This window comes from Sciurus vulgaris, assembly GCF_902686455.1.
Source record: "Sciurus vulgaris genome assembly, chromosome: 1".
NCBI classification, from domain to species: Eukaryota; Metazoa; Chordata; class Mammalia; order Rodentia; family Sciuridae; genus Sciurus; species Sciurus vulgaris.
Genome location: NC_136461.1, coordinates 117,307,208 through 117,334,488, shown reverse-complemented (window position 1 = coordinate 117,334,488; position 27,281 = coordinate 117,307,208). Strand labels below are relative to the sequence as shown.

The following is a 27,281-nucleotide window of genomic DNA, read 5'->3' as shown; positions in this document are numbered from 1 at the left end:
GTCCCAGAGTTGGAGAGACCCCCCCATTCCACTGGCACCCCCTCCCATCAACCCCCCAGCTCCCTAGACAAGGAACTCAATGTCTTCCAGCCGGTGAGAAAGGAGCTAACGGGAGCCCTGGTCTAGAGGGAAGGGGGAGGGAAGGGGTGGGGAGCTGGGGGGGTGCAAAATTAGTCTCAAAGGATCTTTATTTCTGAGCTAGTGAAGCAGATGTAATCAAGGGGAGAGCAAAATAATCATAATGGGAAGAATGGGGGGAGGGGGAAGCGGGGCTGGAATGGGGGGACTGGGCCAGGACAGAGCTGAGAATTGGGGGGCAGGGAACTTTCAGTGGGAGACTCTGTCGCCTTCTCTCGCCCCTCTAGAGCCTCCTTACTTTGAGCTGGGGAGAGAAGGACCAGGTTTGTAGACTCTGACCTCAGCCCTCAGAATCCCTCAACTGGAGCTTAAGGATAGCTGGGCCAGAAGGTGCCTTCGAAGGCACTGGGGAGAAGAGAGGGTGCCCCCCCCAATCCCGCCCCCAGTCGAGGGAGGTAGTGAGGAGAGGGGAGACTGAAAGCAGTGGGGGAGGGTGAGAGAGGGGAGCCGGCAGAGACTCAAGTGGCCTCCAGGTCTGTGGGACAAAAGTTGGAGGGAGATTTGTGTATGAGAGAGAAGGGGAGGGGGCCGTGGGGAAGGGGGGGCTTTGACAATGAACTTGAGACAAACTTCATTAGCATGCAGGCCTGCTGTCTGTCACGTCGAGCTCAGACCGAGTTCCCATGCAGACCAGGAAGAGTGGGAGGGAGGAAAAGGGAGGGGTTGAGGGTGGGGGTGAAAGAGAGAAAAGAGACACGACCATTGTACCATTCTGAGCCCCCAGCTTCCACCAAATATCGGGACCCCAGCCCTGGAAACCAACCCCCAAATCACTCTCCCTCCTCTGAGAGCAAGATAATTTATCTCTCACTTGAAGTCTGTGGTCCCACCCCTCCTCTTCTGTCTAGACTTCCAAGTGCTGGCCGTCCCCCCCTCTAGCTCTCAGACTTCATCTTCCAATTGTCAGTTTCTCCTTCACAACTAAGATCTGGATTTTCCATTAATTCAGCTGACAATGTTAGGAGCCTGGGGGAAGTTTGGAAAGGGGGCGCTGGAACACCCCAACCTTCAAATGGCTAACTGTGCCCTCTTTCTATGACTTCTTATCAACTCGGCTCCCCACCCTACAGGCTCACACCATGGAATCACTCTCTCAAGTTCAAAAGCAAATGTAAACTTAGAGGAACCCAGGGATGGGATACTTCTGTCACACCCTTTCTCTTGTTTCCTTTGGGGACAAGGGTGGCCTGGAGGAACAATAGCATCCCTTAGCTCCTTCCTTCTTCAGGTTAGAAAAGGCACTAGAGGGAGGTGGGGAACACAGTGCAGATGACAAAGACCCCCTTCTCACCCAGGCATGAAAAGGAAGAAGGAGGGGGGCTTCATGAGAGTGGGCTGTTATTTTGGTGGTGATGGTGTCTCCAGCTAGGGGCAGCACCCCCTTTTTGCTGCCTTTCCAGGGAGAACAGCAAGAGAAAGAAAGAGAGAGGCAAGCGAAATTCCTGAATGGATAGACAGATGCTACGTCACCGGAGCCGCATCCTCCACTCCACAAGAGGCTAGGAGCAGGGGGGAGACGGGCAGTCCAGCCGCAGGGGCCACCCGTGCAGTCTGTCCTCTTCACAGAAGCAGGGTAAGTGTCCACTGGGGTCCAGAGAGGATCCTAGCTCCCTTAGACACCTGAACTGGGGGTGGGAAGGGAACCCCTAAGCTGAGTCAAGGCACCCTAACCTTCCTACTTTGCCTACTGGCTAATGGAGTCTGGTGCAACAATCACAGAAAGAAAAGGCTGATAAAAGACTCAGGGGGGTCCCCAAAAGGGATGAGGCATGTGTGTGGAGGAGGAATTGGCCGAGCAGGTTTTATCTCCCGCTTCCTGGGCATCCATCACTGAGCTGGAGGCAGTGGCCCTGCCCAACCGCCCAGAGCGCCTCTAGGTCCCCCTCCTTCCTCCAGCCCCTGCCAGCCCAGACAGCTCACTAAGTTTGTCAATGGGATTGGGGGGGACTTTAGGGTCACGGTGCTACTGATCCTATTAATCCGCCCCTCCCTTTTTCTCCACCAGACAAGGCCAACATCTTAATGCTTGCAGCAGAGCAGAGGCAGGAAGGAAGATTATAGTGCAGACGGGAGGGAAGAGAAAAAATGATTCTGTATTTGGACTCCTGACCTTCTTTCCTTGCCTCTGGCTCTTATTCTTCTCTGCCCCAGAGACTGCAGGTTTTAGGGGAAGAAAAAGTCTGAGGGATTTTGGGATGGGGGAGGGAAAAGGAGCCACATTTCCAGGAAGGTAGAAACCAGCATTGGGAAAAACCCAAAAATATTTTTAGATTTAGATTCATTTCATTTGCCTTCTCCACCTGCTCCCATTCCTATGAGCTGGCAGGTAGGAAAGGGGCTGAGAGGAGCTTGAAGGCAAGCAAGGTTTGGGGACAGATGTTTGGGTCTTAGAAGTGGGGAGAACCCACTCCAACCCCCTCCAGATCCATTTAATGGAGGGTTTTTTTCTTTTTGGTGTTATTAAAAGGAGGTCCAGGGATATAGAAAAATGGCACTATCATGACCCTAGTCTCCCACCCACTCTGTTCTTTCTGGGACACAGGCTGGGATCATTGTGGGGCAATGGAAGTCAGAACAGAGCCGACCATTCCTGGTGCCCCAGAGGCCAGATTGCTGGAAGAGGCTGAGGCTGCCAGCCGTTATACAAGCCGTGCGTGCTGAGCTGTTCTTATCATTGCGTTCCCCTGGGCATTGTGTGTGCCTGGTGGCCACACGGGAGGGCAGAGTTCAGTGAGGAGAGAGCCAATGACCCCAGGGACCCCAGAACTCTCACTGAGAGTGGAAGAGGGAGCCAGAGGTTCCCCGTTTGTCCTTGTGCCTGTTTTTTGGCATGTCAGCAAATTGGCATGGGGTAGGGTGGTCTCTCTTTGGTATGAAGCTAACAGTTTCAGTCTGAGACATTCCTTTATGAAATGGATGGGCTGGCGGCTCTGGGACACAGGGTGGGAGTCAAGTGAGGATTGGTGGGTATGAGAACTGGAGAGGAGGCATTCGAAGCACCCCTTTTAGAAATCAGGCTTGGACTTAAGCTTATTCCTGCTCCCTAGTACCATTTTTTTAAATCCAATTTCCTCTGCATGCAGGCAGGTTATCTTCCTGACTTAAAAAAAAAAGGAATTAGTTATGGAATTGAGTTTGAGGTAGAAGAATTCATCAGCTTACCCCAACACACCCAGGTACACATAAATACACTCTAGTATTTTAGGAGCTGGGCCAGCTATGCTATACAAGTGATTACCCAAACTCTACTTTAACCTAAAAACAAAATGCTGGGAAGATAAAATTATAAAGGAAGGAGTGAGTTTCATACCCAACATTAAAATAATAATCAATAACTGCACTCTATTCACACCTTTTGTGTGTGTATAAAAGAGAGGAAGGAAATTGATAGCTATAGGATGTCTTTATGGATCCTGAGAGATATACATGGATAGGTGGCAGGTAGATAAGTCATGATGGAGATTGGTAGAGAAAGCTAGAGAGATAATATGATTGAGAATATCTTAAATATGCCTAGTACTTTATAGTGTCATTAGATCTAGACAGACACAAATACATCTCTAACCCCAGATCCTTTATTTTATCCTAAGTGTGCTCTCTGGTAGACTTTGAGTATCAGGGATCTGTGAGGAGATATGTCCTTTGGACAGAGAATTACTTAGAAGTTAGAGATCTCCAGGGGCTCACTTCAAACCCATGGGCCTGAAGGTTTTCCATGGAGGCACAGGAGGTTGTGAGGAGGAGGCAGGGTTAGAGTCACCCAGGCAAGATGGAGTTGGAGCGCCCTCCTCCCATTGCTAGGCTTTTCTCTTTCTGCCATCTCCCAGGGCAGCCTAGGGCTCTGGTGATTGAAAAGGGGCACCTAGAATGCCTAGGTGCTGGAAGCAGAGCGCTAGGGGAGAATGATAGGGAGACTGGGGGCTATTAGGGAAAGGGGACTGGAGCCACCCAGTGGACTTTAACCTTTGTGTTCTCTCCTTCAACAGGAGCTGGGCACCCAAGAAGAAACAGCCTCATTTGTTTCTGGTGGTCACCTTTGGCTTTTGGGGTATTTATTTTCTTCCTTGTTGTTTGTTGGTGGGGTGGGGTAGGGAAGCTTGTCCTGTATCCCGTGTTTTCTCCTGCTCTTTACACCTCTTCACCCCTCTCTTGAACTCTTTGAGCTTCTCCATAGTAAGATCTATATACTTAATGATAATAGAAATGGAACAAGGTAGCTGGATTCCATCTTGCATTCAGTTCTATGACTGAAAGGAAAGGCATTGGAGACACAGGAAACTCTTTTCCCCTTCTCCCATAGGCTCCAGAGGGTGGAGATGGAGGCCAGTGGGCCTTGGGAGAGGTGGTTGGTTGGGGAGGGGAACAGAACTCTCTGTTCATAGGTGGCAGTAAGAAAGGTTAGAATGAAGTAAGAAAGGAGAGGAATGTGAGTTGGGGTGAATGGGGCCATGGGAACCTAAGCAACAGGGAGTGGTTGTGTGTTCCTGGCATGCACCTGTGAGCATTAGGAGGTGATGCTGCTGGGAGTCTTTGCATTGCACTGGGTTTGAGTGTGTATAATGCACAGCACCCTTGCACATACATGCTTGTGCCCCTTGCGGAGGCCATTTGCTGATGGCTGAGTGTCTTGTAGAAAGGGCCCCATGTGGATGAACCAGTCAATCCTCCACCATCTCTGCCATCTTTTTCTCCAACAGCCCCAACAGCATAGGGCTCTCAGGCAAGTGAGCCAGTGTGTGGGCTCAAGGACAGAACTGGAGCCAGCCAGGGAGGCAGTGCTGAGACAGGCCTGAGGAATTTCCAGGCTGGTCTTTCCAAGGGTGGAGGGGGGAAAAACACTCTGTGTAGAGGAAGGGCGGTATTCCTCAGGCAAAATTCTTCACATTTTGTCTCCGTGCATTCTAACCTTATATGTTCGTATGCATAGACACATACATGTATATGTATATATATATAGATAGATAGATAGATAGATAGATAGATTTTTTTTAACACAGCCTCAGCATTTTTTAATTGCCAATTCTATTTGGTATGATTCCATGATCGCACTATGTAAATATTCTATAGCAAAAGAATAACACATGATAATGTTCATAATAATGATGCACTTAAATAGACAGAAATAAATATCTGTACGAACCTTCCCTCAAATGCAGCCTTCATCTTTATCTTCAAGGCAAATTAACCTGGTAATTGAAACAAAGAAAAATATGCTTTTTATTTAGTCACCTGAATATTTCAAGAGAGTGGTTTACTGCCAAATGTATTTTGGGACCTGGATTATAAAGATCTCTCCAAAAACTGCATCCAGAGAGCACAATTCAGGCCATGCTTTTCTCTACATGGGCCTCTTCAGGCACACAGACAATAGGTGGGCAGCTATGGGGATGGGGGTGGGGATAAGCACTAGCAAAGAATGCAGGCTCCTGGGCTGATTGAGACACTCACAGACTCACATCAGCAGAGGAATTCGGGGTGCGCTCTCCAGAGTCCCCAGAATTTCCCTGGAAGGACACAGGGTGTGGTCCACAGACCGTTGTTCTACAGAACACTCCAGCAGACTGTGCTGTGCACTGAAAGGAGAGGGCTCTGCTCCAGCTGAGGCCTTCCTAGGGAGACCCAGACTGGTGGACCAACCCAAAATGGCACCTAATGCACCTATTTTGCTCCAGCTGTTAGCCTCTTACAGATCTGCATGCCATATCCCATTAGTAGAAGGGTCTTCTCTGGTCAAAAGAACTGTGGAATAGTCACGAACACATAGCATGATGGATACAATGCCTCCTCCCGACACCTATACACAAATTCCATAAAACACAACTGACTAATACCCTCACTGATACACTAACATCCACCATAATGCACATGATCACATGATGGCAAACCCAGATGTGGAGACACAGGGACCACATACCTTTATTAACTTATCAATTATTGGTCCTCCACTATGTATCCCCCCCCCTTTGGTACTATGGATTGAACCCAGGGGTACTTACCACTGAGCAACATCCCCAGCCCTTTTTTACATTTTATTTAGAGACAGAGTCTCACTGAGTTGCTCAGTGCCTCACTAATCTGCTGAGGCTGGGTTTGAACTCCAGATCCTCCTGCCTCAGCCTCCAGAGCTTCTGGGATTTCAGATGTGCAACACCAAGTCCGGTTCTCCACTAAGTTTTTTGGCATACCCTGCTGAAAGTTTGCCTGCTCTGTCTCCTCCGATACTATGAATAAGTGAGAAATTGTACCTGTACTGAAGGAGGCTATTTTCTTTGCCATCCTCAAAGTAGTTTCTTTTTTGAAATGAGTACATGGCCCAGGGTACAATCCAATCCCAGTTAACATGACAGTGGTGAGTTTTCTGCTTCTTTCATGGCTTATAGCCTTGTTCCCACTGGAATAAAGACAGTTGATGCTCCACCAGTTTGTGTAACTGAGCAGGAGCAGTGGGAGATGGGGCTGTCCAGCACACCTAGATAAAATCAAACAAAAATTGACTTTATCTGGAATCTGGAAAGAGATGGGGTTCCTAGTGGATAATGTCAGGGCAATTTAAACTAAGCTCCATTTTCTTTTGTGTGTGTGGGGGTGTCTCTTCCTTAATTTGGATACTGAACTGAACTACCTCTGTAGAACTCAGAGCCACAGTAAGTAAGAGGTAGGAGGATATTGCTACTTGGGGGAAATTTCAATGTACGTATTTTCAGGAGTCAGCTAAATGTACCCATTCTCTTTTGATGTTGGTTTTGAGGAAGTCCGGTTGAGAATGAATTTGGCCAGTAGGGATGAATGTGCGGGAATCTCCACTGGTTAAAGAAACCTTTGTTGTTCTCTCCCATTTCCAACAAAAATACAGGGGTGGCTGACAGAGAAGTGAGATTTAACTAATCCTGGCTGAGTCTTTCCATACAATCTGTAAGGTCCAAGCCAGGGCAAGAGGTTGTAGAGATTAGCTTGACCCTACAGATGGCGGGTTACATTGGTGAACATTGGTGGGCAAGGAAAAAGGGACAATTTTAGTTAGCAGGACACCTGGCTCTTCCTCCACAAGCTGGCCTCAACCTCCCAGTGCTGGAGAAATGGAGGAAGGAAGGGAGAAAGGTTTGCTTACCTGCCTTTAAGGGATTTTATGGGAGGGCAAATAGGGGAATACTTGGGAAAGTTGGTGGAGGGTCTGGAGAAGTGCAGGGCCTATTTAGAATGGCTGGAATGTCTGGAGAGGAGGGGGCATCCTAGGAAGGGGTGTTAGGTGGCATGCTGAGAAATCTTTGAGGGAGTTGTGGGCTTGGAGAAGAAAGGCCAGAAGGCCTGTTGCTTCTCTGGAGCCCTAATAGGATGCATTTGGGAAATGTATTGGCAGCATGCTTGTAGACAGGTCTATCTGAGAACATTTGGAAAGTGTTTCCTTTTTCTGCAATTGTACTGCAGCCACAGGAACCCCAAAGTGCCCCTGTGTACCCCATCCCTGTGTACCCCATTCTGAGTTGCAAGGGTACCTAAGAGGGGGAAGAAGGAAACAATGTAAGGAATGGACACTTTGTCTCTGCCCCCCCCCCCCACTACCACTATCAGTGTTCCCAGTTCTGGAATGATGATGCATTGCTACTCTGGAAGCTTCTAGAAAGGCTTTCCCTTGGGCTGGGATGTAGCTCAGTGCCAAAGCATCTGCCTTGCATTCACAAAGCCCTGGGTTCGACCCCAGTTCCAAAACAAACAAACAAACAAACAAAAAAAAAAAAAAAAAAGAAAGGCTTTCCCTTGAGTAAGGGCCTTGAGACCATGGGGGGAAAATGTTGTGCCAGCCCACCCCTGAGAATGCCCTGGGGAAATCAGGCCATTTGCTTCAGCTTCATACTACCATTCTGGGTTGCAGGACTCCATCCCATTTCAATCTGCCCCCGTCCCTACAGTCTTGCTGCCAACATCAATGGCAGTGATTATTATTTAGACATGCACTATTCTTTGAAGGAAGCACCAAGTTCAACCCATTGTCCATCAGTTTGCATCTAACCAAGGAGAATAGGGTTCAGGTTTGGCTTTGTCCGGATCTGTACAATCCCTCAGATAAAACAATCTGAGCAGGATTGACCAACAATCTGTGGTGCTTGGAGTGCTCCCCTGGTGACCTAGTGCTCAAGGATCCATGGTCATAGAAACTGGTCCATGTTAATCAGACCAATAGGCTCCAGGTGTCTGAGCCAGTCTCTTAGCAGAGCTCCCCAGAGGAGGGTGAGTGGAAGGGTGGGGTGCACAGCAGGGATTCAAACCGCTTCCTGCCAGGCAGCACGGTTCTTAGAGGCCTACTGGTTCAGAGAGCTTTTTGCCGCTGCAGGCAGCGGCTGGAATCAGGGTCTTGCCGGCTGGCTGGTCGCTGTATATCATCCAAGGATTTGGTTCTGATTCTCCGATAGGCCGGTTGAACCTGGAATGTCCCGCTGGGTCAGATGAGAGCTAGGTGGGAAAGTTGGGAACCGAGCCTTGCTGAGGGCGTTCTTCCTCCTCAAGTCCCAGAGCTGGTAGGTGGGAGGCCTGCGCAGAACTTGAGGTTAGAGTGCACGGGTGGCAAAAAGGAGCGATGGCCTAACTAAGGCCTCCACGGCTAGGCCTAATTCTGCGGGTTTTGCCCAGGCTAATGCCAACTGGGATCTTCACCCCTAGACTCCCTTACCTGGAACTTTGGTGCTGTGAACAGGTTCGAGAGATAGTCCCTTTTCCGCAAGGCGGAAAGATTTGGCCTCCTTTAAAGGCCACAGTGTCTTCCAGCAGGAGTCCCTAAGTCCCAGAATCTTTCCCTCACAGTTTTGAGTTGAAAACCAAGGACAGAGGTTCCTGTCCATATTGAATATTAGAATCACAGTTTGGGAAGGATCAGAACCTGTGGAGCACAAAGAATACTCTGATGGGAGAAGGCAGGGAAGGGTAGTCTTAAGTCATTTGATTCTTTTCAAGGGGATTTCACCCGATCTCTTTTCTATCTTTGCGCGTTCGTCCTAGTGCATCATACCTAGGACCAAAATGGAAAATGTAGGACCCACAAAAAGAGTGAGGCTGGAGATCAAAACCACAAGTGGCAATGGATTAGACATGGCAGGCGGGTCTCGGGGGTGAGTGAGGCACCAAGAAGCTCAGAATCAGCACACAGATGTAGTACTCCCCCGCAACAAACCATTCTCCCGGGGAGGGACGCCCCAATTGCGCGCTGTGGCCCGACCTGGTAAGGAGGAGGGGCGGGGCCGACAGGGGAACGAGGCGGTGACGTCAGACTAGATAGAACCAATCAGAGACTGGTCTCGGGAGGGAGTGTGAAAGGATGAATGAAAAGTCCGGAGCCGGAGCGCGCCCGGGCCAGAGCAGCAGCAGAGGCTGAGGAAGGAGCAGGGAAGTGAGACCTGCTGTACCCTTCTCGACTTGGCACTGCTGAGGCTGAGTCGAATGGGCTCCTCCGCTCTGGCATCCGTCGAGCTCTGGCACTCCGGACCCAGGTCCAAGGCGCTCCTTGGATGGGGACATGCCGGCAGGACCGCGGAGAGCACGTATGGGCACCCTAGGCTCCATGTAAGTGGCCTGGCGGGTGTGGGGCAGGAGGTGGGCGAGCGCCTGGGAATAGAGCGTGCTGTGCGTCCGCCACGAGGGGCCGGCGGAGCTCCACACCCTCTACCCGGCTTCCAGACCCTCCTTGTCGATTCCAGTTCCCGAGACCACCCCCTGCCAGCCCCTGGGGCATCCCTCGCCTCAGACCCCCGGCCATTTTCATAGCCCCGGGTGATTTCTGATCCTCTTTGTACAAAGCCGTTTCTATGGGGCTTTCTGCGGGGCCTGGGACTCGGCTCACCTGCCTGGCCGTCCTGCGCTTTCCTCCCCCAACGCCGTCACATGGGTGATCTCTTCCTGGATGGTGGCTTTGCCCTTTCCTTCTTCCTTTGCAAGACTCGCCTCTGGGTCGCCTTCCACCCCACACTCACAGCCTTCCCCCTCTTTGAGTCGCGGGAATTTCCCCGTGCCTCCGGGATTTTACCCCCAGGATTTCGCTGCCCGCTCACCCTTTCAGTCGGCAGCTTGGATCCAGCTGTTTTCTCTGCACGGGCTGAGCTTCGCTTCCACCGCCCTTGCGAGTTGGAGACCTGGCTGGGCTGGCTCTGCGGCTCCGGGCTTTCACCCCACGCGGAGGCTCGGGCTCCGCTGAAGGCTAAGGCTCTAGTTATCCGATGCTCTCTCGATCTTCCAGAGAAGGGCAATGGAAACCCGGTGAGGTTGGGGAGGCCTCTACCTCGGTCCCTGCCGTCTTCCCGGGTGGCACGAAAACCCGTAAGTCCCTTCTCTCCGGGACCAGGGACCCGAGGTACTGCCGCTTCTGGATCGAAAGAGGAAGAGGGAAATGGGGCATCAGAAGCTTTTGAGGTCAATCCCTGGACCTCGACGCCATAGGTCATCGCATCCTTCCTACGCCTTCCCGCCCCCCCCCCCCCCCCCCCCCCCCCCGCTGTCTAGTCTGTATCACTGTGTCTTATATTTTTTGGTCTCCGACTCCATATCTCTTTCTCTCTCTCTCCCCCTCCCTCCCTCTCCCCCTTTCCACCTGCTTGCGTGTATCCTTCCCCAACCCCCACCAGCGGGCGACGCGAAGCTGCGGAGGTACAGGCGGCAGCGGCGGCGGCAGCCTGGAGGCTGCGTGGAAGAGGCGGCGGCGGCAGCAGCCAGGAGGCGGGGTTGGTTGTTATCTTTGGTTATCTAGCTGTATGAGTGGTGTGGAGTCTTCATAAAGCTAGATAACCGAAAGTAAAAATAACCCCATACACTGCGCAGAGGGACCCCAGGAAAGCTGGCCTCATGGGCGGGTGGGGGATACCTGATCGAAGGGCTAGAGCCTCGAGGAATGACGGCCGTGGGAGGCTGCAAGAGGATCCAGCAGCCCAACGGCCTCCAGACCACAATGGTCGCTGCGACTTCCAACCCCCCAAACCCGATCTGCTCAGGTAGGAGTCACCGTCGTATTTTACTTTAGCCAGGAGCAATATTCTCTCTTCCCTCCCGCGCCCCGCTGCCCCGCTGAGTTCGGAGGGAGTAAAGAAGCGACATGTGATCCCCTCTGGCGGTCCCTGCTTGGGACGGGATGGTATAGTTCATTGGCCAGGAAGCTGCTCCAGGAGAGACAGAGATGTGTTGAAATCTAGGTGCAGGGTCATGCGGGATATGCCTGGGGCTTCTGGACCAGGTTTCTCCTGGGAGCAGGACCTGCTGAGCAGTTTCCCCCTGGGCTGTAAGCAACTATTGCTGGAGTGGGAGAGTCTTAGGATGTCACCTGAGAACCCTGGTCTTTGGTGAGTCCCTGAATCCATGTAGGGCTATCCAGCTTTGTTGGAAGCTGAGAATGTCAAAGTGGAATAGGTGGGGATAAGACTGCAACGACTAGAAGGAGTGTTGCCTTAAAAAGAAGCAAAAATCAAAAACACCCAGGACAGAGTGGCTAGAAACTCTTTTGCTCAGCCTAAGTTCTAGGGCAATGGAGTGAAGACTCCCTGTGCTCCATTTCCGTATTCTTTTCTCCTTGGGACTCAGATCTGAGTGATGTCTTCAAAAGATTCTCACGATGACCAAAGGGGTTGAGTCTGGGTCTTTCAGGGCATTCTAGGACTTCCTCCCACCCCAGCCTTACTTTGGAAAGTCACATCCAAGAAGAACAAATGGTCTTAAGGAGCTCTGAGAAGCTCAAACACAAAGGAATGTGTAGCTTAGTATCTATGCTGCCCAGAGAAAGCAAAGAATTAGATTAATCAGGGCCTTTCCTAAAAGAATTCATTTATCTGGCCTGACCTAAATATTTTAAGCAAGAGTATTTAGGTGAGAGGAGGAGGAGGAGGATCTAAAGTCACCCTGTAGAATAAAAGTAACTGTGGCCAAAGCTAGAAATTGCCCCTCTGCAATTATTACTGATCCCCATTCCAACACCCAAGACCTGGCATTCCAGGACACAAGGCAGTAAAGTGTAATCAGGGAGCAGGAACAATTGGGTAAAATCGCCTTGTTCAGACTCCAGTTTCCAGGGTGAATTTAAAATTTCCTCCCAGGACCTGATTTTTCATAGCTAGAAGAGAATGATTCAATTATATTTTATGTGGTAGAAATATTGGAGAATCCAAATTCAAAAAATTGGGCTTCCGGGAGCCTGAAGTACATGTCTCCTCCCCTTAGAGATTTGGAAATGGAGAGATTATCAACCTCTTGCTTTTCAGTCACTTGGAATTTGGGTTTTCTGGAGGAGGGGTAAATGGAGACTGGATTAGGGAGAAAGAGCAGGTTTTAGGCAGGGACTAATAATCACTAATACTAGCTCTATCTGTACACCTTTTTCTGATCTTCCAACACGGGTGAGGGAACTGTTATTAACCCCATTTTACAGATGAAGAACCACAGACCCAAGTGGGTTGCTAATGTCACCCAGTGTCTTCCAACCCAAAGCTCTTTCCCCTGAACTTCACTGGGAAAAATTGGGGAGTATGAGGAACTGGGATGGGGCTGGGTTGAGGAGGGAAAGAGCATCAGGAGAGAGGGAAGAAGAGTCAAGGCTGGGAGCTGGGAAGGGAGGAGAAGAAGCACCAAGAAAGATAGGCTTCCTGTTTGGGGGGTTCTAGTTGTTGGGGTCTTGAGGGGGCAGTTGTTTTGTTTTTGTGATGCGGGGATTGAACTCAGGGCCTTGAGCACGTGAGGCAAGTGCTTTACCACTCAGCTACATACCTGCCCACACCCTTTTTTAAACTTTCGTGTAGCTTGTTGGAAATGCGTGTTTGGGATCCACAAAGCCTCATCCACAATAGGTTTATATTATTAATGTTGTCTCTTATGGGCACATTTAACTGCAGGATCTCAAAAGGAGAAGAGAGGACCTGAGGGAACTGAAGGGTTGTACCCTACAAGTCAAGCATATCTACAGAAAGAAATAGAGGCCACAAGGGAGGTGAGGGTGAGGGTTTGTGTCCCCCTTGTATGTGCATATGGTGTATATGTGTGGTGTTTCCAGGAAAGTGATGCGTGACTATGAGCCATGAGTGTCTTTTTGTGAGGGTGAGGACTAAGTGGTGCACGAGCTGGTGTGAGGTTGGATATGTGCAGTTCCTTAGTCCCTAGGGAAGCTTGTTTGGGAGATTAGGGATGCCTGGCCATGTATAGGTAAATTCACTATAGGAACACTCTGGGACTTTGAACTTCTTTTTTTTTTTTTTTTTTTTTTTTTTTCTGCAGTGCTGGGGATTGAACCCAGGTCCTCCTGCATGCTAGGCAAGCATTCTACCATTAAGCCATTCCCCAAACCTGAACCTTCTTTTCTTTATACCAGATAGCACCTTCTTCCTCCAATTAAACCCAGTGGGAGACCTGGTAGAACTGGGAGACTTTCTTAACAGAGACTCAGAAGAGCCTCACCAGCTACCTGTTAGGAAAATTCCCCCATTGTATCATCATGTCTCTACCTGTGCCCTAGAATTTTCAGTTTTATTTCTCAGATCTAACCTGGCACAGTGGTGCACACCTATAATCCCCTGAGAGGCTGGCAGGAGAATTGCAAGTTCAATGCCAGCCTGAGCAACTTAGGGAGACACTGTCTTAAAATTTTAAAAAATGAATAAAAAGGGCTGGGGGTGTGACTCAGTGCTAGAGTGCTTGCTAGGATTCAATCCCTAGGACCCCCTTTCCCCCTGAAAAACCCCAGATGTTTCAGATCTCACTACATCCACTAATTTACTGGAAACCAAATTCTAAGCTGGTTTCTTCATATGTTTTTTTCTCCTCCCCATCCTTCATCCTAATGCCTCCTATCGAATTCTCAGTCCAAGCAGTTAAAGACAATTTTCTCTAAAACATTTGATTCAAATTTTACATGATCACCCACTCCCTCACCCTGGGACACATTATTTTTTCCAGTTCCAGGCATCAAAAGGTCCTTGGAGTCATGAGGATCACCATAGTCAGCAAGCCTAGGGAAGAGAAAACAGAGGGAGCAAATGTGACTGAACTAAGGGCCATGCTCAGGTGCCATCATTTACCAACAATGCACATCTCTGAGTGTTAATTCAGATATTGTACAATGGACCTAACGAAGGGGTTTACATCTGTAATCTCAGCAACTCAGGAGGCTGGGGCAGGAAGATTGCAAGTTCAAGGTCAGCCTAAGCGACTTAGCAGGACTGTGTCTTGAAATAAGAAATAAATAAAAAGGACTGGGGACATAACTCAGTGGTAGAGCACTGCTGGGTTCAATCCACAACACTGAAAAAAAAAAGATTTATATAATAGAGATAAGAATGATACCCTTAAACTTTGTGTGTCAGGGGGCTGGTGCTCAAACTCAGGAACTCACAGCAATCTAAGCAAGCACTCTACCACTGAGCTACACCCAAGGTTGTTACATGCAGCACATGAAGAATTCTGGATAACTCACCCCATGATATGTACTGACACTCATGGATAAAGGGCAATCCTTAGATTGCAGAAAAGTCAAAGGCTACCATTTGGCAAGACTAGGATGTGACTGATTTCAGAATGTAAAAAGAACATGCTTTCTGACATGTTTGTGACTAAGGATCTTTAAACATTTAAAGGTGAGGATCTTCCTCCTCCTTTTCTAGCTTTGAGAGTCGGACTTGGGTGGGAAGTGTTGGAAGCCTAGAGAGAAGAGGCATAGATTTTGGGAACCCTGTTAATGGGAAGAGGCTGGGTCCACATGCAGAATGGCCACTGACTGTGCTCTTTCTTCTCAATGTATCTTATATTTATTTGTAAAAGTACTGATGATCGATAAATCAATTTATGTGGATTGATAAATATGGCATGTGTTAATTCTGTTTGTATCATTAAGAATCTAGATTCCAGAGCTACTAAATTTGATTTTTTTTTAATTAAAAGACCAGTTAGGTAGTGGGTATAATTAATAAACCAAATGGAGCCCTGCCTATTGGCGTGCAGACTTTCTACTTTATCCCCAAAGTTGTCTTGGGCTGGGAATTCAGCTCAGTGGTAGAGTGCTTGCATATGTGAAGCTCTGGGTTCCATCATCCCTGCACTCCAAAAAGAAGCAGGAGGAGAACGAGGAGGACGAGGAGGAGGAGGAGGAGGAGGAGGAGGAGGACGAGGACGAGGGGGAGGAGGACGAGGACGAGGGGGAAGGAGAAGGAATCTTCTCTCACCTTGCCTCCCAGACCCCCCACTCCCCAACATGATTCCCAAGGTTTGGAACCCACCAGAGAATCACAGGCCCCTGTGTACTCTTCTACATCTGGAAGTCCTTCTTGAAGTCTGCACTCCCAAGGTTTAGGAGTTAAAACTCTGGTATTTATTTTTTCACATCCCTTCTACCCCAGTGTTCTGGGGACAGAACGACCTTCCTACCTCCCTTCCTTGCTATCTGGACCTCAGAGATTGGGGTCTTGTCCTGAGGCTAACCTTCCTAGGAGAAGTGAGAGTTTAGGTTAATGCTTTAAAATCACTGGAGGGGAGGAGGAGACAAAACTATAAAAACATTCTCAGGCTTTTGAGGAGAGAAGAGTATGGTTATGGGAGGAAGGACAGATGGGTGCATATTGAGTTAGGAAGAGGTGAGAGGAAAGGGGAACCCCTTCCTTGCCACCCAGGCTGTGCCAGGGCTAGAGTGACACCCCCCTCCTACTGCCCTAATCCCCCCATTAAGGCAGCTCTGAGTTTGTTATGACAGCGGCTGAAGGCAGCTGAATTGCTGTTTGCTGTGTCTGCTAATTGGACTGAAGGGTTGGAGTCTGGACACTGAAAGGGACCATTGTTGCTGTTTACCTTCCACAGCCGCCTCCCTGGGGACCCTGTGGGTGAAGGGGAGCTGCCAGCCCTCAGGTCACTGCACCCATTCCCTGTTTGCATGAAGGACTATGATGGGGAGACAGTTCATCTCATCACCTTGGGGTGGCTGGAGCTTCCATAGCATGGAAGAGACAAGTCCAACACCTGAGTGGGTCTTTAGGCCAGCCTGGGACCATCCATGAGTCCTTAGGAACAGAATTTACATGCTTGGGTCTCTCTCTTTCTTATTCTTTCACTTTTTCTTTAGGTGGTGTCTTTCTCCAGCTGATCAGGCTTAACCCCTATACCTTTTCTTATCTGCCTCCTTCTACACCAGTGATTTCTCAATTTGGTTATGCACTTAAATCACCTCAGGGTGATTTTGTATATATCTCCAGCTCCAGATCCCCAGACCAATGAAATCAGAGTATCGGAATAAGATCTGGGCATTGGTATTATTTAATGTGCAACTTTGGGTTAAGAATCTCTGATACAGACTCATCTCTCTGCCTGGAAGACAGACAGACAGACAGACAGACACACACACACACACACACACACACACACCTTTCCCTTCCATTCCTCCCAAGCTCCTGATATCTAAAATGCTATCAGGCAAGTTGTATCTCTTTTTCATCTTTGTTTCTAGATTCCTTGTCGGAGCCTTAGAATTTAGGATGGAATTTAGAGATCTGCACTCTGTTTCTCACATCAACCTGAGCTCTTTCCCAAAGGCAAATACACGGTCTTCATCTCCCTGTGGATTTCACAATAGAATCCAGAGAAGGATCGATCTATTCTGGGGCACTTAAATCATCAGGGGAGAAGGGGGTGGGAAGCTCAGATATTTATTGACTCTTGTGCTCTTGTTACTCAAAGCAGTATTGGCGATTTGGAGGTCTCCAAAGAGGAGACTTTCCTCAGGATTACGTTTTCCATTTCCTTACTGTATCCAAATATTTCTGCTTTTCTTCCCTTTAGCTTCTCACCTGGGGCGGGTGGGTGCTTCACCACCCTCCCGCCCTCTTTCCTCCATGTGGACAACAGAATAGCATCCAGCACCACGGACAGCTCCCGGGCGGTGAGTGAGACACTGTGCAGACCCCCTTTGGGAGGGTGGGGAGGGGGTCTCCTTTTCTTCTGCCATCAGATATCAGATTTTTGAATCTGAGGATTTGTTTGCAGTCATACGTGGAGTCTTAGAGAGAGGCAAAGGCTGACAGAAGTGGACTTTCCTGTCTCCAGGACTTTGGGTTTGTCCTCACAGGAGTAGTCTAAAGGAGCTGGTCCAGTGGTAGGAAAGATGAAGGTTAAGGGGCTGGCGATATAGCTCAGTTGGTAGAGTGCTTGCCTCGCAAGGACAAAGCCCTGGGTTCAAATCCCCAGCACCGCAAAAAAAAAAAAAAAAAAAAAAAAAGATGGTTAGATTTCAGGAAGGGTTCACTAAGATCATGGAAGATGGGGCTGGGGAGATAGCTCAGTCGGTAGAGTGCTTGCCTTGTAAGCACAAGACCCTGGATTCAATCCCCAGCACCCAAAAAAAAAAAAAAAAAAAAAAAAATCATGGAAGATGTGGTAATGCTAAAATGGGCCTTAGTTCTCACCAGCACTATGTCCTTTTACAGATCCCAAGGGAGTGGAAGAGGTGTGATAACAGGTCACCCAGCTGACTAGTGAAAAGCCAAGATCTGGGCTCCTGAATTCAACCTGGCCCTTTTTATGTACCTGGTAGATATCTTCTTTAGGAGTCTCCCAGCTTGGGTTGGGCAGAGCAGAACTAATGCTAGTAGGGGGAGTTCACAGGTTGCTCCCTTGCAAAAAAGGATAGTATGCATGCCTGGGCTTGTGAGGTATTTGCAAAAGCCCGGAAGAGGTAGAACTGCCTGCTCTCCATGTCTGAAAAGATCTGGAGGGAAGGCCTCAGGGAGAAGGACAGAGGAAGCCATACCTAGCAGTAGCTGGCAAACCATGAGAGAAAAGGCAAGAGGCCACCATCTGCCAGGGCACAGAGGCCAGTTGATGACCACAAGGAGTCTCCAGAGGCCAGCAGGAGTCATGCAAACTGGAACGGGGCCTGGGAAAGGCCCTTCTGTGTGCCCATGCCTGCTCCCCCAACACCGTGAGCCTAGAAACAAAGGGGCCATTCTCTTAGATTTGATGCCGCCATCTCCGGCTGGCAGTGCCAGGTGGCGGGGGCATCAGGGGGTGTCAATCCATTATCCACCCCCCAACTCCTAAGTCCTCTGGGGCTGGATGTTGGAGAGGTGGGTGTTCCATGCTACGTTGCCATGGCAACCCCCGACTCCCCCCCCCCAAAGCACAAAGAGAGACAGATTTCACCCTCACCTCCAGGAAGAACCTGGGTCTGGCTGGGAATCTTCCCTTGGGAATCCTCCTTTCTGATGCACAAGCCATGGCATGCATAAGCATCACCCTCTTTTTAGCACTCGTAGCTGAAGTTTCTGGCATCAGTAGGCCATACAGACAGGGAGGCTGGCGCATCCAGTGTCTGGGCAAGGTTGTGCAAGGGAGCACCCATCCCCGTACTTAACCCTCTCTCTCCCCAAACTCTTCTGTCATTCACCTATACCAAGGCCATCCTAGGCCTTCTCAGCTGAAGCAACAAAGCCATGACCTTCTACTCTTTCCCAGGAATGAGGAATACCCTGCTACCCCCAGCAAACCTCCAGGCTGTGGGAATGGAGAAGATGAGGGGGCCATTCCTGACACCCTCCATCTGCACCCTCCGCCATTACTCATTAGGCATTCTGCCCCCTCCTTCCGCTCGTTAAGCCTGATTTGCATATATTTGCATAATACAGTTCATTTGCATTCCAGGAGGCTCATGGTAGAAGCCAGGGAGAAAGGGGGGGGGGCGGTTGGAGAAGAGAGAAAAGGGGAGAGGTTTTGTTTTCATCAAAGTGTGGGGGGAGGGGTGGGGGAGGTGGCAGGAAGAGGACAGAAATAAAAACTCACACTACTTTCTTTCTTCCCTTCTGCCCTCCCTCTCTGGGCTGGACTCAAATGCCAAAGAGAGATGCCAAAGGGACGGCTTTTCTGTCCTTTTTTGTCTTGTTTCCTCCGGCCTTGGCTCCCCAGCTTGGCCCCCCACCTTGTTGGGTTCAGGCTTCAGAAAGAAAGAGGCAGGGATAGGAGGAAGGCTGTGGGAACGGAAGCAGAGGGAGGGAGGTGGCCGCCATCTTAGGTAGCTGGTGCCTATAAAATGGCTGCCCCTGACAGGTGTGAGCTGAGAGCCAGCCCTGGTTGATGGACATGAAGGAAATTGAAAGATTTCTTGACTGACCAAGAATATAGTTGAATCTTTCTACTAGTGGAATTAGGGAAAAGAGGACAAGGAGAAAAGAGAGAGGGGAGAGAACAGGAAGGGCAACTCCCTGAGCAGATGTGAGGTTTGGCACTGAAACAGGTGGTACAGCCCTCTGCACCAGGTATAGCTCCCAGAGGACTTGGAGGGTTGTGAGTAACATCAAAGTTACTGAAGGATTCAGAACTGGGAGTACCAACAGGGAGAGGGAGACAGTGAGGTGTGGGCAGGCAGGATCATCTGCCAGTTGGAGGGTCTCTCAGGCCTGTGAAAAGCCACTGTCTATCTTCTCTCCTCAGTCCAGCAGTCCAGCTTCCATCTTCATAACTGGTGAAAGTGTGCCCTCTCAAAAGCCACTCACAGCTGCCTCAACAGGGCCTATGGAACTTCCTCAGAATGGAATTCTTTGACCTCTATAGAAAATTTCATGCCAGTACCCTCCCAGTCTTCCCCTTTGGCTTTTGGTTCTTCTGTGACATCCATGATTATTCATTCTTGGTTCCATTCATTCAGCCCTCTGTGTCAACCAGTTCCCCAACCAGAAGGGCTACCCAAGGTTCTACTATTAGCACTCTGTTTTCTTCCTTCTTCCTCTTACTCACTTTTATCATTTCAACCATCCTCTGAAGTTATAAATGCTCACCCATTTTCTTAATCTTGACCTATCCAGAACTCTAGATTCATATCCTAACTATTACCTGGGCTCCCACCATTAGCTCCCAGGTCAGAGACTGGAAAGGCCACATGCCCAGACCTTAGCTGCAAGGAATGCTGGGAAATTCCTATGTTCTTAGTTTCTCTAGGGGCATGCAAGTGCTTCCTCCCCCAACACTCAGGAGGGGCCATTCCCAGAGGGCTTGGCCACTCATTAGCATTATGCCTAAGTCCTGCCCCAAGCTCCTGCTTCCTTATGTCTGTCAGTTATCGACATTGTTCAACTCCTAGGCCCTCAGGTTCAAATCCTGAGCACTTTCCTGGACTTGCCCCAGTTCCATCTCAGTTCCACTAAAATCCATTGCTTCCTCCTTTGTCAGCTCCACATCAACTCAGTCATTCAGGTACTTACTGAGTGCCTACTGTGTGCTGTAGGGGAAGGTAGAGTACAAAGCTGCTTTGAGGAACAAGCAGTCTGGCAGGGACACAAGACCAATGAGGAGCATTGTCCTGAAGACCTGCCAAGTGCTATGGAGACATGGAGGGGGGTGCTGCTGGCCACCTCTGGAGAGCTAAGGAAGGCTTCCCTTGGGTGTCGGAAGATAAGTGACATAAGGCATGCAGCAGTTTGTCACTCCAAGGAGCCTGAGGAGGTAGGTAGTGGAGAGTAGGCTGCACGTATGAAGGCCGGAGGGTGTGAAAGAGCATGGTGTGTTTGGGAATTAGCCTGTCCCTGGCAGGGCGTCCATGACTGAAGGGTGTTGAAGTGGGGGCAAAAGTTCCATTGTCCAGAGCCTTATGTGCTACACCAGGGAGTCTAGATTTAATGATGGGGTGCTGGAGAAGGCAGCCAACATCATTGGATATCCTGGGCAGAGGGTACGACTGGGGAGCATCCCCTAAGGAGTGATGGGGACTCCCACATCTAGCTGCCCACTGAGCACAGTGCCCATCCAGATATCTAACTCTCAGCTGGTTCCAAATAAATGAATGAAGATGTAAAAGGCTTGGGAGCCACTTGAGACAGGGATGTATCAATCTGCTTCCCACTTGGAGAATTCCATCTCTCTCCTCCTCCTTTTATTTTTTGTTTTTGTTTTTGTTTTTTCTTTTTTGGTACCAGGGAACCCAGGGGCCTTAACCACTGACCTTTTTAATATTTTATTTAGAGACAGGGCCTTGCTACATTGCTGAGGCTGGCTTTGAACCCTTGATCCTCCTGTCTCAGCCTCCTGAGCCACTGGGATTATGGGCATGTGCCACCTTGCCCAGCCCCCACCCCCTCATTCATCTTGTCTCTCACACAGACAGATGGACACACACACACATAAACACACACATACGTGGTGGATGGGGAGGACAGCTAGGCTTATGTGAGCTCTTTGGGGAGAAATGTGGAGAAGCCAAATTTGGGAATTTACAGCACAATGAACACGTTAAGGTCAGGGCAGGAGAGGGGCCTGGAGAGGGGCAGGGACACTGGACCTAAATTTATGTTTTTAAGCTCTCTATTTTATTTATTTATTTACATTGAAGATTGAACCCAGGAACTATATCCCCAGCCCTTTTTATTTTTGGGGACAGGATCTTGCTAAGCTGCCCAGGCTGATCTCAAATTTGCGATCCTCCTGCCTCAGCCTCCTGGGTCCCTGGGATTATAGGCCTGCTCCAACCTCTCTTACTCAAAAAACAAACAAAAATAAAAATAATAATAATAAGGTTCCAGAGGTCAAGAGCTACAAGGACAAGAAGCTAGAGTGAAGAAGCAGAGAAGGGAGATCAGTCCTGGAAACTTCCTGGAGGAAGGAAGGGACCAGAAGAGGTATCCAGGGCCAAGGCTGGGAGGGGGTTCAATGAGGCTGCCACCAGCCAAAGGGCTGGAATGTAAGTGGGGGGTGCCAGCTGCCACCCAGCCCCCCGTCCAGCCTTTGCACAAAGACCTCTCTGTAGTGGCTATGGAAGTGGCCCTGTCAGGTGCAAAGGCTTAGTTCCCAGGGGCCTCTCAGGGGCTGGTGTGGAATGGGGCTGGAAGAAGGGAGGGCCAAGGGGGGGCCTCAGGCTTAAACCAGTCTGAGCAGAAAGAGAAGCTGAGGCCCCACTGGGATCTCATTGTGAGGCTGTGTAGGGCCATTCCTGGATAGGCTCCTGACCACCATCATCAAGGCCCCTGGGGTTACATAGCACCAACACCTTCTCTTCCAAAGCCCACTCCCTCTTTTTTTTTTTTTTTTTTTTTTTAATGTGGTACTGGAATTGAATTCAGGGGTCGTTTGCCACTGAGCCACACCTCCAGACCTTTTTTTTTTTTTTTTTTTTTTTTTTTTTTTTTTTGAGACAGTCTCCCTAAGTTGCCCAGATTGGCCTCTAACTTGAGATCCTCCTGACTCAGCCTCTTGAGTCACTGCGATTACAGGTGTGCATGCACCACTTAGTCCAGCCAGCTCCCCATTTCTTCCCAGCTGTACCTCCCCATCCTTCCAGGTCTTTCCATCTCCAGCCGTCCTCTATGACTTATACAGGCCCTCCTAGGCCACTTTTGGACTTTACCCCTTCTAGCCTCCTCTCTTCTTCCTAGTAGGGGGACTGTCAGAGTCACCTTCTGGCTCCTGCTCAGGGAGAGCTGTTGACAGTAGAAAGACAGGATTGATCAGAGCCTAAAAGGAGGCCCAAGGTCACTTCAGCCTCCAAATACACTCTTATCTTCCCCAGGAGAAGTTAGTTCTGTGCTGGTCCCGTCCCAGGGTCTCTTCCTGATAATCAGCAGTGTGGAGAGACGTCTCCCCCACTGCCAAGGCCTTTTTTGTCCATCCTGGCCCTTCAAAAGCTGTTTGGATTCAGGGCACTTAAAGCTGTAGAATGATGGCAGATACAACCTCAGTCTGCTACTGCTCACAGACTTATTAGGTAGCGGCTCTGTCTACAGGGAGGACAACAAAAGAAGGAGGTTTGGAGCTGTTTTATTTTTGTTTCTGTGATCTGCGGATCGAACCCAGGATCTCACACATGCTAGACAAGCACTCTACCACTGAGCTGCAACCCCAGCCTGAGGTTTCGCTTTTTGTCTCCGGAGTTGGACAGGTTGGTCAGAATACAAATTCTGGCTTCCCTCACCTCCTAACTAGGTGGACATTTGAACTTGAACTTCCAATGTTATCAAATGGGAGGCTGTGGATGGGAGTGTTTTATAGGGCTGTGTGTAGATGTCAGGTGTTAAATACTAAATGCTGAGAGACACTTATACAGGCCATTATAGAGGCCATTGGAAGAAGGTGGGGGCAATCAGGAGTGCTTCCCCGGGTCAGAGGCATGGGATGTAGGTTGAAGGTTTGGGGTCTTGAGCAGATAAGCATCATGCTGAGACTCAAGAGGGGCTCACTTTTAACAATTAGGCAGTGAATCCCGGTACCACAGCTTCTTTCATCCTTCTTAGGAAAAACATGCTACTGGCCACATGTGAATACCATGGAGCAATATTGGGAGGAGGATAGAGGTAGGCAGAACGATCGCCTCAGATTGCCCATAACCCAAGCTGCCCCTTCCTGGCAGCCCCAGCCTCCATGTTCTCTGGAGGGACCACAAGCTAGCCATTGTGGAGTCTCCGCTGTATGAATGCACACAGAATGGTACCTTCAAGCCTCGCCACCTGGGACCCTCTCAAGCCCCCAATTCTCTGCCTCCTTAGCATGGCCAGGAGTGAGCTAAATTTGGGTCTATTTAGATCCCTGGGTCCATGGGCCAGAGAGATCAAGCAAGAGGGTCTTTTGTCTCTAAGCAGTCATTCCTTGTTGTACAAGCAAGAGTCAGGAGGAGGAATGGTTTTGGCATCATCCCCCACAGATAGCAGTGGGGCCTTTGGGCCTGGAGGGAAGGACCAGGTTGAGGCTGGCATATGGAGGAGAGCCCTGGGCATGGGGCACGAGCTTCACCCGGCTGGGGCTGCCTTCTGCTGGGTTTGTCCATCTGGCACCAGCTGGCTTCCCAGCACCGCCCCCACAGCCAACCAGACTCCTTCTGCTGTTGCCATGACAATTGGCTGCCATCTTGCACTTAGGGTGTTACTTCATCTCTGGATTTTCCCATGGGGCTCCTGGAGGATAGGAGTTGGGTCTCCAGGGATTTATCCTTTTTCTCTGATATTCACCCAATAAAAGTTCATGTTAATAAATGATTTTTTGTTGTTGGTTTTGGTACTGGGAATTGAACCCAGGGGCACTTTACCACTGAGCTATATTCCCAGCCCTTTTTGTTCTTTATTTTGGGACAGGGTCTCACTAAGTTGCTCAGACTGGCCTCGAACTTGCAATCCTTCTGCCTTAGCCTCCCCAGTTGCTGGGATTACAGGTGTAGGCCACCATGCCTGGATTAATATATGATTTTTAATGGTCAAAATGGAGGTTTAGCATGTGTCAGGCTCTGTGCTAAACACTTCCTATGTGTTATTCAATGTGCTAAGAAAAGATTAATGAGATAGACATCAAGAGGTTCTGGTTCTATAACAGACTTTTCTTCTCTCCAACCAGAAAATTCCACAATCTTACAGATTCCTCTCTTGGGAAGTTCCACCTAATGTCTAATCAAGATCTGTACTGCTTTAACACCAGTTCTTTGACCCTTGGCTTAATATGAGGTAAGGAAAGAACTGTCACCTAGCTTTAGTCATTTTATGGTTATTTCTGGACCCCAATTATTGGAAAAAGGACCCTGAGGCAGCTAGTTTGGTGAGAGGTCAGCGTGCTTCCTCAAAACTTGAGGGCCCCTTACTCAAATTTTTTGTGTTGAGGAGTCAGTGCCCTAAAATGTCTTGAAATCCCCCCTCCATGGTTAGGACCCTAAAAAGAGGCAGGAGTCAGAGACCGTTGGACAGGGATAGCCTCCCAGGTATTCAGTGGGGGCCCCCTTGGAAACCAATCTCTCTACTCCCCTCATTGGGGAGATCCCTAGAAGGACCCTGAGAATCTGGGGATGGCAAGAATTCCTTCCTCTGGAGTCCAACCAGAAAGTAGAGAAGTCACCTTGACCTCGAGGGACATCTATAAGGGGCACCGATCAGGGGCTAGCTTTGCAAAGGGGAATCCTGAATGGGGAGCAGGTGGAGAGAGAAAGGAGGCCATTCTCCACTGAGGAAGGGTGGGCTGCAAGGGAGGGGCCAGGGATAATTTATGATGTCATTGTTCCCCCGCCCCACTTTCCCAGCCACCACCCCCTCTTCCCAGCCCCTTTCTACAGTACGTTGCTAGGAGATCCTGGCTGGCTCTGTCTGGGGCTGGGAGGGTGTGTCAGGCAGGAGGCTGTTCTCAGGGACTCCTCCTCCTCCCTGCTTCATTCAGGACTGGACTCAGCCCCCAGTCACATCCACCACTCTTCAAGGCCCTGACAGGGAAAGCCCTGTTGTCCCCCCAAATCTAGCCAGCCTGGGGAGTGGGGTTCCTTAATGTGCTGAGGATCCAGAGCCAGAAATGGAAGGCAGAGAGGCTGACAGGGGTGCTTTGCCCCTGTCACTGAGGGGATCAGAAGAACAGCTGACCCAGCTGGGTCCTGGGAGTCAGCCAGAAGAAGTCAGAGACTCCTCCCTCGGAACTCCGGTCCAGAGGACTCTTTACCTTTTCCACAATAAGTGTCTCCCCAAATGATGAGCTAGGCCGACTTCTCATTCCCACTCCTCCCTAGGGTCAAGGGCCAGGTTAGGGACCTGGCGCAAGTGGGAGAAGGAGGAGGAGGAGGAGCCAGTACAGGGAGGATGGTGAAGGGAGGTGAGTCTGGAAAAGCTGAGGAGTGAACCGGGCACATTGGCACAGGCCTGTGATCTCAGCCACTCTAGGCACTAAGATAGGAGGATCACAAGTTCAAGGCCAGCCTGGGCAATTTAGCAAGGCCCTTGGAAAGGAAGAAAGAAAAGCTGAGGATTGTCCAAGTGGCAGGAGGGTTACAATGACCTGAGTGGAGTGGGGCAAATTCAGGGGTGTGGTTGAGAGCCCTGCCTTTTCCTGAAATTCCCTTCTCAGATTTTTTATTTTTATTTTTTATGCCTGGGATTGAACCCAGGAGACTTAACCACTGAGCCACGTCCCCAGCCCTTTTTATTTTTTTATATTCTATTTTAAGACAGGGTCTCGCTAAGTTGCTTAGGGCCTTGCTACATTGCTGAGGCTGACTTTGAACTTGTGATCCTCCTGCCGCAGGGATTGCAGCCACCATGGCCATTAACAGGCTCTCTTCTCAGATTTCAAGGTTCTCGGCAGGCCGAGGGTGGGGCTCAGTGTTAGAGCCCTTGCCTGTCAGGTGTGGCCCTGGGTTCAGTCCCCAACACGAAAGTCAGGCAAGGTGAACTTTAGGGGCTTCTAAAGCTGCTGGCTTAAAAGGAGCACTTGTGCCCACAAGACTCCAGGCAGGAGGGGGTTGACCTTGACTTTGCACCCGCTTGGCTCTGCAAGTTCCTTCATCTCAATTAACCTTCCTGACAGTCCTGAAAACTGAACAGTCCTATCCTCACTTTCCAAATGAGAAATCAAATCTGTAGGAAGGGTGTCATTGTCGCAGAGTACAGGATTAGTACATTGGATTGGGCTTCAAATGGGGCTTCCTGGGTCCCAAAGTATGTGCTCCCTCCCCCACCACCCCTGAAGAATATGTTCTGAACAGAGTCAAAGGAAGAGAGGAGAGGATCAGACAGGCAGGCAGAATTCTGGGCTTATTCTCAGATGCTAGGACGGTCCTTACATGTTCAACAAAATCCTCTGGAGTTGGTCTGGAGCCCCAAAAAAGCATGCCCCCTGCCTTCCTTTCTCAAGAAAGTGTCCTGGGATCCAAGCCTAATTTTTGGAATTGTTGGAAGCTGAGCTTCCACCCTGGGCATCTTCTGCCCACATTGCTCTGAGTGGAGACCCTGGAAAAGATGCCTAGACTCAAGCCACTGTGAAGGTGGCCCTCCCAGCTCTTCACCTTTCCTGATGGAGGGGGAACATCCTTCCAAGGTCATGCACAGGAAGTGTTTCCTCTGCCTTCTCCTAAAGTCTTCATCCTTTGTTTAATTATTTTTCATTTATTTACTTATTTATTATTCTTGACAATTTTTCTTTTCAGATCAAAAAGAACCTGCTTTGTCCAGGTGGCCTGGAGAAGCCTTCCTGGACTGGCTGAAGGCTCAGCTCCAGCAAAGTGAAGTTCACAAAGGCTGAATGGAAATGGGGAGGACCCATCCTCCATCCTCCACAGCCCATTCTACCTGGAACCTTCTAGAAGTAGACTTTGCTAGACTTTGCTCCCATGTCCATCCAGGCCCATCCCTTTTATCCTGTATCATCTCAGCTGAGATTCCCATGCCCTCTGTGACGAAGTCCCACCTCATGCCTAATAAAGACTCTTGAATATT

The 27,281-nt window shown here is 49.6% G+C and overlaps 1 protein-coding gene across 17 annotated transcripts; it reads left to right on the top strand.

Moving 5' to 3' along the window:
• Nucleotides 1-1,560: 1,560 nt before the first annotated feature.
• On the top strand, nt 1,561-27,281 carry LOC306640568 (uncharacterized protein). Of its 17 annotated transcripts, none has more exons than XR_013757813.1 (8): nt 1,566-1,711; nt 4,125-4,186; nt 16,915-17,014; nt 17,559-17,661; nt 20,348-20,565; nt 23,343-23,402; nt 24,433-24,539; nt 26,993-27,281. XR_013757813.1 is itself a non-coding variant. In XM_079104887.1 (8 exons), exons 1-4 carry the CDS (start codon nt 9,568-9,570, stop codon nt 17,582-17,584), a joined length of 345 nt encoding a protein of 114 aa, XP_078961013.1. In that variant the 5' UTR covers nt 6,603-9,567; the 3' UTR covers nt 17,585-17,661; nt 20,348-20,565; nt 23,343-23,402; nt 24,433-24,539; nt 26,993-27,281. The 17 variants fall into 17 exon arrangements, 6 of the variants coding, with proteins under 6 accessions (XP_078961013.1, XP_078961012.1, XP_078961011.1 ...); XM_079104887.1 differs by lacking the exons at nt 1,566-1,711; nt 4,125-4,186 and adding exons at nt 6,603-9,690; nt 10,746-10,841; XR_013757812.1 differs by lacking the exon at nt 17,559-17,661 and having other exon boundaries at nt 1,561-1,711; nt 19,558-20,565.

Excerpts from the sequence above, each read along its gene's own strand:
- LOC306640568 (XM_079104883.1), top strand. The coding sequence starts at position 9,568 with ATGGGCTCCTCCGCTCTGGCATCCGTCGAGCTCTGGCACTCCGGACCC. Across the intron at positions 9,691-10,745 it reads ATGGGCACCCTAGGCTCCAT|CGGGCGACGCGAAGCTGCGG; the intron begins GTAAGTGGCCTG and ends AACCCCCACCAG. Across the intron at positions 20,566-24,432 it reads ACTCCAAGGAGCCTGAGGAG|AAAATTCCACAATCTTACAG; the intron begins GTAGGTAGTGGA and ends CTCTCCAACCAG.